The sequence below is a fragment of the Solanum tuberosum genome, unplaced genomic scaffold (genome assembly GCF_000226075.1).
Source record: "Solanum tuberosum cultivar DM 1-3 516 R44 unplaced genomic scaffold, SolTub_3.0 scf00131, whole genome shotgun sequence".
NCBI classification, from domain to species: Eukaryota; Viridiplantae; Streptophyta; class Magnoliopsida; order Solanales; family Solanaceae; genus Solanum; species Solanum tuberosum.
The window spans coordinates 939,493-951,436 of NW_006239054.1; the positions used below are offsets into that span (position 1 = coordinate 939,493).

An 11,944-nucleotide genomic window follows, 5' to 3' on the forward strand; every position below is an offset into this window, starting at 1 on the left:
TTCAAGGCAGGGCAGGACGGGACTCACGGGGGTTGGGGGGAGCCTTCCCCCAGGGAAAGCCTAATAAGACTCATTCTAATACTTGAGTTCAAGCTCCTACTTCGAAGTAAGCCTATGGGTTGTTTCGAAGCTTAGTAGCTAAAGCGTACTTGCGTGTTAAAGGGGGTACGCGGATTTGGGCTACTAAGTGGAACCAGACCATTCAACTTGCCATTTGCACTCTCCTAGGGTGCGATCGTAGGAAGCTCTATTAGCGAATGCAATTCCCCGCCCGATAAGACTGATCATGCCCTGCTGCTTGGCTTGGAATCAAACTAGCCTATCATGCCCTTTCTTCATTCCTATATGGACCCATATTCCTATGTTCTTCCAATGTTTACTGTATTACTGGGATTCCTATTTACTGAACCATATCAAAGAAGCTACTTTCTTTCTGGCTTTTATACCCAGGTATAAAGGGATAGACAGTCTAAGAGAGTGCCAAGAAAGAACACATACCTATCACTTTTGGAAGGTTTGGAACCCTCGATTCATCCGACTCAAGGAGAAAAAGAGAACAAGATGGGGGGGCTTGCCTCCTCGTTCCCTTTTAAACGAGTGGGAAGCTTATTCACCTAATAAAATATGTCTGCGTGTGTTGAATATTGGTACTTGTCGGCAGAGGCGAATCTAGGATTTTTCGAACATGGGTGCACCAAGTAGAATGTATTGAAGTGAGAATTGATCCTTCATCCTCAAGGTCAAAAGCTCAACATTTAACCATGTGGACCATTTAGACTTCTTGTAGTACGGGTGCAAGAATATAATATTATACAAAATCTTAAAAATATACATATAAAATATCTAGTTTTACGAAAAGACCACGGGTGCGGATGCCCTTTTTTTTGGCTCTAGATTCGCCACTGCTTGTCGGAATCTGAGAAGAGTAGAGTTTGTGGAAGCTGGAATTGATGATATGTTTCTCTTCGAGCTTATACCAAAACTACATTTCATCAAGGAGTTGATGTTACAGTTTTGTGAGTACTTGAAAGAAATAAATATCTCAAGTTCAACACTCGAGGTTTGTAGTATAGTTAAGTGTGATTTATTAGTACAAGCCATTTTTGATACGCCCAAGTTACTCTCCTTAGCCTTCTCCAAACAATGTAAACTACCCTGTTTATCTTTCATAAGTGCTTCAAGCCAATGCAGAATTTCCATAAAGTATGACACTATAATGGATACCGAGCAGTTGATGAACTTACGGAGATCTCTAGTTGAGTTGCGTGATCAGGTTGTAGATTTGACATTGCCTAGTATTGATAAGGATTTGAGATTAGCAAGTAAAATTGATCATCTTCCTCCGCCTGAAGTTGAGAATTTATCATCTTATTGTCCGAATTCAGCTTATTCATCTTACTTTGATCTCATCTTCTCAATTTGTTGGCCCAAGAGTTGGATAATACAGTACTGTGACGAAGATTTTGGAGAGTATCTACGTAAACTGTTGTTGAAGGAGAAGGAGAGACGATGGAGATTTATCGAATGTACTTGGAAAGAGTATCTCATGAATGCTGAGATAGAGTACAAGAAAAGGACACGAAACGATTGGATGACTCTTGATAGGAAAATGTTGGCAGCTGACTCTCGTATTTTTGATGAGATTAATACAATGTGCTTCAAGCAAACTCAAAGAAGAGAGAAGCATAAATATTCTTGCATTTCCAGGTAACGATTCGTTATGTACAATGTGTGAATTATGATTAGGTTCTCTCCATTTCCGAACAATTAATGGAGTTTGTTATTTGTGCAGATGGATTCCGAGTTGGATAGCTCATATTGGAGTGATCGATATGGATAACTCATTCTTCTGTCATTTCTTCTTTGCTTTATTTCTTTGTGTTATTTGCTTTATTTCTTCTTTATTTGGTCTGTAACGCGACTTTATTTTAGTTTCTTATTAATGTCTTATGTTTCCGAGTTGAGGAAGTTCATGTTGTTGATGCACCAAAATTGCTATCTTTCGAATATCTGAACCAAGATAACAAGGTGAAAGAATCAGTCAAGACATTTGATGTCTACAGGGTTCTTACAGTGTCGGAGCTAGCAGGTTACATACAGGTTCAGCTGAGATCAGTAGTTGTAGTTCAAAGTTCAAACCATGTACTTGTAGTAAGAGATCCACTAAATATGTATACAACTAAGTTCACGATACCTTTGTGGGGTAGAGAAGATGTTTCCATAGACCCTCGACTCAAAAGGAATGTATCCAATACAGGATTAAAATAAACTAAAACAATAAAATATCAAGGTAGTCCGCCCGTGTCTCTCTCACACACAAAGTGAGACAACACTCAGCTATGAGCTACCTACTGACCTTCTACCCTAATACTCAAACTCCATCAAATTATTGGGTAAATTAAAGAAAATAAGAAAAGATAAAGCAAAGAAGATAGCTGAAAAAATGAGTTATCGATCCCTCCATGATGAGGTATCCATCTCGGACGGCATCAGCAGAAATAACAAACTCCATTAATTGTTAGGAAAGGGAAAGGGGATGGAAACTGGAAGACGTGATCAATATCATAATTCATACATTGTACAGTGTAAGGCGGATTGTATTCATCTCTTCAATAATACGAGTGTCGGCTGCCACTATTTTCCTATCAAGAGTAATCCAATCGTCTTGTGTCCTTTTCTTGTACTCTATCTAAGCATTCATCATATACTCCTTCCAAGTACATCTCGTAAAACTCCATTGTCTCTTCTTCAACAATTGTTGTCGTAGATACTTTCTAAATCTTTTGTCACCTTCCTGAAATGTTAAACTCTTGGGCCAACAAATCGAGAAGATGATATCAAAGTAAGTAGTTGAATAGTAAGGAGTAAGTATCAAATTCACAACTTCAGGTATCGGAATATGATCAATTCCACTAGCTCCTCTCAAGCCTATATAGATACAAAACAATCTCAACTCTACAACTTGATCACGCAATTCAATTAGAGATCTCCGTAAGTCAATGTACTTCTCTTCATCCCATAGATCACCATAATATATAGAAATCCTGCATTTGCTTGAAGGACTTTCGAAAGATAAACAAGGTAGTCTGGTATGTTTATCCAACCTATGTATATCGATTGTAAAGTAGAGAAAATGAACCCTATACAGTATTGAAATGATATCGTCACGATCTGAGAGCAACACGAAATTAGACTATCAAGTGCTGATTCAGTAACAGTAACAGAGCACAAAGTTAGTTTTTTTAGGTTACTGCACTTAATTTTATCTTCGGAAAGTAGTGCTTTTTGTTTCAGTATTCTGCAGTGATTCATCTTCAACTGCTGCAACGATTCTATCGCAAATATGGAATCAGCTAACAAACTATATTTTTTAAAATAATTTTCAGATCTGCAATTCACCAAAAGTGAAACCTGTAAAACACTTTTCTGTGCTATGATAGCTAACCATTTATCGATTAGACCGTCACAATCAGTTTGATCGGAAAAATAGATGCGAAGGTTAAAACTGAAATCGGTAGATTTTCACGGCGATATCTCTCCAAAGTATTGTCTACAATCGTCACGAATTGATTATGAAAGTCTATGAACATACCGTTATGCAGCCGCAGGTGGTTTAGAATCATATTGATCAAAACAGAGATAGGGATTTGTATAGCCATGGCTTCGACAACACGGCAGTTCGAGCAGCAGTTTTAATGGGGAGAAGAGAGAGTATTTGGTGAAGGATTTCAGTTGGTAAATCTGAAATTCTATCCATGGCAGTAGCAGAGCTTGTTGAGAGTTGTGAGGTGTATAACCAGGATAAAATGCACGACTTTTATTCTGTGTTTGTTTGGAGGTATTAGGCTGTTCTGTAATTATTTATCCCACTATTTAATTAATCTTGGGATAACTTGTTCTCAAACGAACGACCCATATAATTGGAAGAATTTGTTTACACTACACGGCAGACCAATTAGATTAAAGTTTTTTATTAGCTAAACCTCAGAAAAAATAGAACTGACATTTTACACTCTTCAGGAAGTTAAAAATGCATTTTTCACGGGAAATGTTTAATACCACAAAATTAAATGACATTTTGGAATATTCTACATATATTTAGTTTAAAATCATAAGATTTAAAAATCTTCTTTACGTTCTTAAACTTTGTGTCGAGTCAAAATCAGGCAAACAAATTGAAACAGATGGAGTAGTATAGTTCTCAAATTCCTGTTCTGCAGCACTGAGTGGATTGGTTAGCATTAATCCTGCAGTAATGTATATGAAAAAATGATAATTGTTTATGCAAGTATCGACTTATGATGGTGTTTCAGAGAGCTCGCATTTCTATCACGTATTTGTTAACAGGTAAATCTGCGCACCAAGACTTTGACAGATATAAAGAACTATCTAAGTAGTACTTTTTGTTGTAAGTCGACAAAAATATCAAATCCAATCAATTCGAGACCATACCAACAGCATAACATTGGAGGTCCAATGGAGAAAATGAAAATAAGCTTAAATGGACATAAACAGCTAACCTCAAAGCAAGTCTACAACCAAAATGAAAGAAAACAACTCAAAATAATCCCAAGCCATATGGATCACTCCGATTGATGAGCTATTCATTTCGGAATGCATCTGCACAAATAATATACTCTGTTAATTGTTAAGAAAGGGAAAGGGGATGGCACAAATAATATTGTAATTCATAGAACAATTTTACATAACGAAACGTTACCTTAGAATATATGATTCTTTCTTTATCTCTTTTCTTTGAGTATGGTTGAAGCGAATTATACGGATTTCTTCAATAATACGAGGGTTAGATGCCAACATTTTCCAATCAAGAGTCATCCAGTCGTCTCCTCCCCGTTTCATGCAATCTATCTGAGCATTTATGAAATATTCTTTCCAAGAACATTTAGAAGGTCTCCTCCACCAGCATTTCTTCAACAATTGTTGACATACGAACTTTCTAAATTTGTTGCCACAATGTACAGTTAAATTCTTGGGCCAACAAATCCAGAAGACGTCATTTAAGTAAGATGAATATGTCGTAATTGACCAGTCACAATAGGTTAATATCAAATTCTCAACTTCAGTTGAGGGAAAATGATCAACTCCACTTGTTGCTCTCAACCCTTTACTGATACTAACCAATGTCAAGTCTGCAACTTTATCATTCAACTCAACCAGAGATCTCCGTAAGTCAATGATATGCTCGGCATCAGATGGTAGATCGCCATACTTTATGTAAATTCTGCATTGGCTTGAAGCACTTTCAAAAGATAAACAAGGTAGTGTTATACGTTCACCAAAATCCTGCATTGGCTTGACGACTAAGAAGAGTAACTTGGGCACATCAAAAGTGGCTTGCACTAAGCACACACAACTTTCTATGCTACAAACCTCGAGTGTTGCACTTGAGATTCTTATGTTCTTCAAGTACTTACAGTAGTGTAAGATCAACTCCTTGATGAAGTGTAGTTTTGGTATAAGCTCGAAAAGAACCACATCATCAATCTCAGCTTTCACAAATTCTACCCTTCTGAGATTATAACAAGAACCAATCTCTAACGTCCGCAAACATATGTCATGATTATGACGATATAAACGCTCGGAATCACCTTTGTTCACATATTCGAAAGATAGCAGTTTTGGTGCATCACCAATATGAACTTCCATAATTGGGCACTTTAAGATATGAAGAGACAAAAGATTAGGAAGATTTTTCGTAACACAAATGCAATTGAACCCCAAACAGTGTTGGAATGATATCTTCTGGATCTGAGAGCAACATGAAATTAGACTATCAAGTGCTGATTCAGTAACAGTAACATAGCACAAGGTTAGATTTTTTAGGTTACTACACTTAATTTTATCTTCGGAAAGTAATGCTTTTTGCTTCAGTATTCTGCAGCAATTTATCTCCAACTCCTGCAACGATCCTATCGCAAATATGGAATCAGCTAACAAACTATATCTTTTCGAATAAACTCCAAATTCGCTTTTCACCAAAAGTGCAACCTGTGAAGCCCTTCTCTCTGCTATAATTTCTAACCATTTATCGACTAGACCTTCACAATCAGTTTGATCGGAAAAAGAGATGTGAAGCTTAAAACCCGAAATAGGTAGATTTTCACGGCGATATCTTTCCAAAGTATAATCTACTAACCTCGAGAATTCACCATGAAAAGTCTACAAACCTACCATTATTCTGTTGTTCTTCGCCAAAATCAGATTCGTCAAAACAGAGATTGGAGTTTGTATAGCATGCTTTAAGCCATTGCTTCGACAACACCGCGGTTCGAGCAGCAGTTTTAGTAGGGAGAAGAGATAGTATTTGGTGAAGGATTTTAGTTGGTAACTGTGAAATTCTATCCATGGAAGAGCATATGGAGTTTTGCTCAGACAAGAAAGTGAAGAAAATGGACTAATCATAATATATATAGTATAAAAATAAAGTATTACTTAACATTACATCTTTCTGCTTATTTATTTAACATGAATAAGATACGAGAAATACGTATATAAAACATAAAATTCACAACCCAGTTAATATCAATATTCTACCACGTAGAAGCATAAAATTCAAATCCTAATTCAATCAAACAACATTTCCTAATTCAATTCAAATCCGAGCAAAGATTTGCATTACGCTGTTTGGTATTGCAGACTATGTAAATAGAAGCCAAGAAGAACGAGCTATCACATATCGCGATCACTCCAATCAATGAACTATCCATCTCGGAATACATCTGCAGAAATAACAAGCGAAGTTAATTGTTTGGAAATGGAAAGAGATGAAAAGTATTGATATCATAATCCATACATTGTGCATAACAAATTGTTACGTACCTTGGAATATACGAATACTTATTTTTTTCATTTCTTTGAATTTGCTTGAAGCGGATTGTATAGATCTCTTCAATAATATGCGGATCAGCTACCAATATCTTCCTATCAAGGGTCATCCAATCCTCTCCGTTCCTTTTCTTGTACTCTATCTCAGCATTTATGAGATACTTTTTCCAAGTACATTTGATAAATCTGTTTTCTCTCTTCTTCAACCATTGTTGACGTAGAAACTTTCTTAGTTTCTTGTCACACTGTAACGTTAAAATCTTGGGCAAACAAATTGCGAAGATGACATCATAGTTATAAGATGAATATGTCGCGGTTGTAATATCACTATAAGATAATTCCAAATGCTCAACTTCAAGTGTGGGAAGATGATAAATTCCTCTTGGTATGATCAAACTTTTAGAGAATGTAGACAACGTCAAATCTACAACTTGATCACCCAACTCAACTAGAAATCTCCGTAAGTTCATGAGGTGCTGAACGTCCCATAAAATGTCAATCCTTATGGAAACTCTGCATTGGCTCGGAGCCCTTTCAAAAGATAAAGAAGGTAGTCTATCTTGATCGGAGAAGGCTAAGGAGAGTAATTTGGGCGTATCAAAAATGGCTTCTTCTACTAAATCACACTGAACTATGCTACAAACCTCGAGGGTTGAACTTGAGATTTTTATTTTTCTCAAGTACCTACAGTAGTGTAAAATCAACTCTTTCACAGAGTGTAATTTTTGTATAATCTTGAAGAGATCCCAATACTCAACTGTGACCTTCACAAATTCTACCCTTTTGAGATTTTGACAAGTACCAATCTCTATTGTTCGCAAACATATGTGAAGATTATCACTAGATAAATAAGGCGCGGAATCACCTTTGTTCACATATTCGAAAGATAGCAGTTTTGGTGCATCAACAATTTCAACTTCCACAATTGGGCAGTAAAAGATACTAAATCACAAAAGTTTAGGAAGAGTTTTTGAAACACGAATGCTATTGAACCCGATACAGTATTGTATTGATACCTTCTCAATCTGAGGGTAACATGAAATCAGGCTTTGAAGTGTTAATTGAGAAATAGTAACATAACACAAGGTTATGTTTTTCAGGTTATCACACTTAATTTTATCATCATAAAAGAGTGCATTTTGTTTCGCCAGTAATATTTGGCAATGATTTAACTCCAAATGTTGTATGAATTTCATCTTAAATATGTTATGAACAAACAAATTATATCTTTCACAATATTCTTTAGCTTTGCTTTTCACAAAAAGTGAAATCTTTGAAGCTCTTTTATCTGTTATAATATCTAACCATTTATCAACTAGACCATCACAATAAATGTGATCATAAAAGGAGATGCAAAGCTCAAAAGATGAAATAGGTAGATTATTATCGCGGTGATACCTTTCCAAAGTATTATCTACAATTCTCAGGAATTCATGAGCTCGATATTCTACGGGATCAGATATATCGAAACAGAGATGGGGTTTCGTAGAGCATGCTTTAAGCCATGATTTGGACAACAATGCAGTTCGAGCAGCAGTTTTAGTTGGGAGAAGAGAGAGTATTTGATGAAGGATTTCTGTTGGTAACTCTGCTGAAGTTTTGTCCATTATAGTAGCAGAGTTTGTTTTCCTATTTGGTTACGACAAAAAGTGATCATCTGATAAATTAACTTAATAAATAATTATTTATTATAAGATATGATTTGTTATCAAATGACCAAGTCTTCCAACTTTGATGGAACAGAAAGGAAATTTTAGGACATGCATGATTCAAAATCAACTTATTTTGAAAATTATTTCTTTCTGTTCCACCAAAATTGGAAGACTAGGTCATTTTAAAAAATACTTATTTCTGTTAATTTAATTATTATATTTTCACATTTAATGATTTTTCATCTTCCTTTTTTTTTTTTTAAAAAAAAACATGTTTTACATATCTAAGATTTAATTCTTTGAAAATAAAGTTTAAATATTTTTGGTATGATCGACTTTGAGTACTATTTAGGTTTGAGTACATATGGTGGTATATGTATTAAAATTTATTTTCAATTAATTTGTGTTGTTGATTGAATAAACTAAGAAGAGTAAACACTGAAGCAATGAAATACCTATCCATACACTTTTTCATGTTGCGAAGAAGACTTAATAAGTTGTGAATAGTTTTCTTATGAGATTAATTATCTAGATTCTGAAAAAAGAATGAGTAAAAAGTTGTCAGAATTGTCTTAATTATCTAAATTGTCTTTAATTATTTAGATTCTAAAAAAATGAGTAAGAAGTTATCACACTGATAATTGTTTCAAATTGTTTTAATGGTGTTGACAAAGAACCAAGAATGAAATAATGAGGAACAAATTGTGTGAAAGAATCTTCTTATTTTTGGTAAGCCAAATAAGAATTGTAAACAAACTCTTATAATTAATTTAGAGTCCAAGTTACCATATAATACGCTTTTTGTTATTTTAATTTAAATATCGGAAAAGGCTCAAAAATACCCTTGAACTTTCGGAAATAGCTCACATATACCCTTAAACTATATTCTGGCTCAAAAATACCCTTCCGTTAAAGTATTGGGTCACAAATACCCTTACTATTAGCAGAGGTGTGTTAAGTGCCATGTGGACGCCACGTGAATGCCACATGGATGCCACGTCGATGCCACATAAGCACCAAACAACTCTCACCTCCACATAGACCCATACATCCTAAGTATTAATTTTGCCCTCATTTCTTTTGGGACATACAATTTGACCCACTCTCATTTCTCTAAAATACATTTTCCCTCTTTCTCTCTAATACGTTTTCTCCTCTTTCTCTCTAATACGATTTCACCTAGGGTTTCAGATTTCCTCTCATGGAATGGCGTCCATGAGAGGAAATCTGAAACTCTAGGTGAAATTGTATTAGAGAGAAAGAGGAGAAATCATATTAGAGAGAAAGAGGGGAAATGTATAATTATAAGAAAATTGACATATGGCAAAAAGAGGTTATGAAGAGTGGGAAGGAGTAGTACACGTGGGGCAGAAGTCACTGCCAACACTGATAGCTGCTGTTATTAAAAAAAAAAACAAACTTGTACCTATCATCAATTATCGTATACGATTAATGGATTGGATATGAGTAGGTTGTAAATGTGTCGAATAAAAAAAAAGTTGAAAAACTAAGACTTAACGTAGTTAGTTTCCTCAATTTATTAGAATATTGTATTTAGATATTTAAATTAATTTATGTTCAATTATACATCTTAATTTCTAATAAAGATTGATGCGGATTCTTATTTGTCAATTATATAGTTAAATTAATCACGTAAAGTTTATTTTTTCTTTTAATTATATAAATTAGCTTTAATAAAAATGTGTGAAAATTTACATCTTCTTGAGGCAAATGGTATAATGAGAGTAAATGATATATATTTTATATAGTTAATTTAACTATTTAATAGATAAATAAAAATATAGTCCTAACATAAAAAAATGTACAAAATTTGACTTGAAAAAAGGTTTTCTAAAATTTAATTTGAAAGTATCTAACTAAAATAGTTTATTAGTAATTGAGATATATTTAATTGAAATAAGTTTTAATTCAATTGTCTAAATAAAATATCATGATAAGTTTAAGAAATTAGTTATATATAAGGGAAAAAGTTACTACTCATATTTAAAGGGAACGCGTGGGACATAAAGGTCCCTAACATGACAGGTGCATAAATGGGCTATTTGCTAAATAACTAGTTACTTTACTACTCCTATTTAGAAATGAGAGTTTGGGAGGACAAACACTACATGAATATATTAAAAGAAATAAATATTTCTAAGAATGAGTTGATAGTGGAATTTTCTTGTCTACTGACTACTGTCAGTGAATAGTAGTGAATCTCTTTTCTTTTTCTCTCGCTATATACTTGCTTAGTGGTTTGTGGTTTATGTCAATTCAAATAATTTCATTTTCTCCATATCTTAACCAAAGGCACCTCCATATACACGAGATTGATTAAAATGAAGGAGTACTTAATGCTCCACTCCAACTTTCGTTGGTTATACCTTCTGTTTACGGTTAAGTTCATATAGTACTTTTTTTTTACCTTGCAAATTTAACTTTGAACCATATTTTCTCTTTCCATCAATACCAAATTCGATTTAAAAAAATTTTCATCGGTTTTATCATAGAATTATAATGCTCTACATTCCGTTTATAGTTGGAACAATATTAAGGAAAGCCAAAGCTAAGATTTGAAGTTAACGAGTTTTAAATTCTAACATTTTTTAAGTTATTGAGTTCGAAATTAATAATCTATACATTCAATGAATTTTTACTAAAAATATAAAGTTTTAACATAAGCTGCAGAATTCAATCAAATACGCACTACTAGAAATAAAGGTTTTTCCCACCTTCAATAAGTAGAAAATCTGTGCTATAGAACATGATTTCTTAATCACTGAACATTTCAATGGAAATATAGTGATTTATTAGTAGTGACGTAGTTGACACTCTAGCTCTTTTCCCGAACCTAAATTTACTCTAGACGGACTACACCATTTATAATGGGAAACTTGAAAGTTAGTGGAAGCTGTCAATTTTTAACAACATAATTGCTTGACTCAATAATTTCCAAGTCTTCTATGTAACGCGTCTTTTACTTCATTGGCGTAAATTGACTTGTCCTACAGTAGCTAAAGTTTTTGGATGTTATAATAAACTGAATTTATAACATATTAGCATCACCATTTTGTGATAAATCAGAAAAAAAAACAAAGAAAAAAAATAAATCTATGGCTGTTTTGCTATGGTTATTAATCTTATCTGCAATTCATGCAGTAACACTAGCACAACAAAGGCAGTTTAATATAACTCTTGGCTCTTCTCTAACACCTACTGCCAATTCATCATGGTTTTCACCAACCAGGCGCTTTGCCTTTGGATTTTATGAACAAAACAATGGCTACGCTGTTGGAATCTCAATCGTCAGTATGCCTAACAAGACAGCAGTGTGGACAGCAAACAGGAACAGTCCTGTTGTCCCGAGCAACGCTGTCTTGCTCTTAAATAATGATGGAAGGCTCATTGTGCAAGTAGGAAGCCAGGAAAACTCTGTCATCAAT

At 34.2% G+C, this 11,944-nt stretch overlaps 1 protein-coding gene across 1 annotated transcript; it reads left to right on the plus strand.

Annotated features, from left to right (window-relative positions):
- Positions 1–11,568: 11,568 nt before the first annotated feature.
- Positions 11,569–11,941, plus strand: LOC107057687 (G-type lectin S-receptor-like serine/threonine-protein kinase RLK1; the record flags this gene model as incomplete). The annotated part of the gene is made up of 1 exon (XM_015310248.1): positions 11,569–11,941. A coding segment is annotated over exon 1 (327 nt), but the record flags the coding sequence as incomplete, so codon positions are not given.
- Positions 11,942–11,944: the final 3 nt, after the last annotated feature.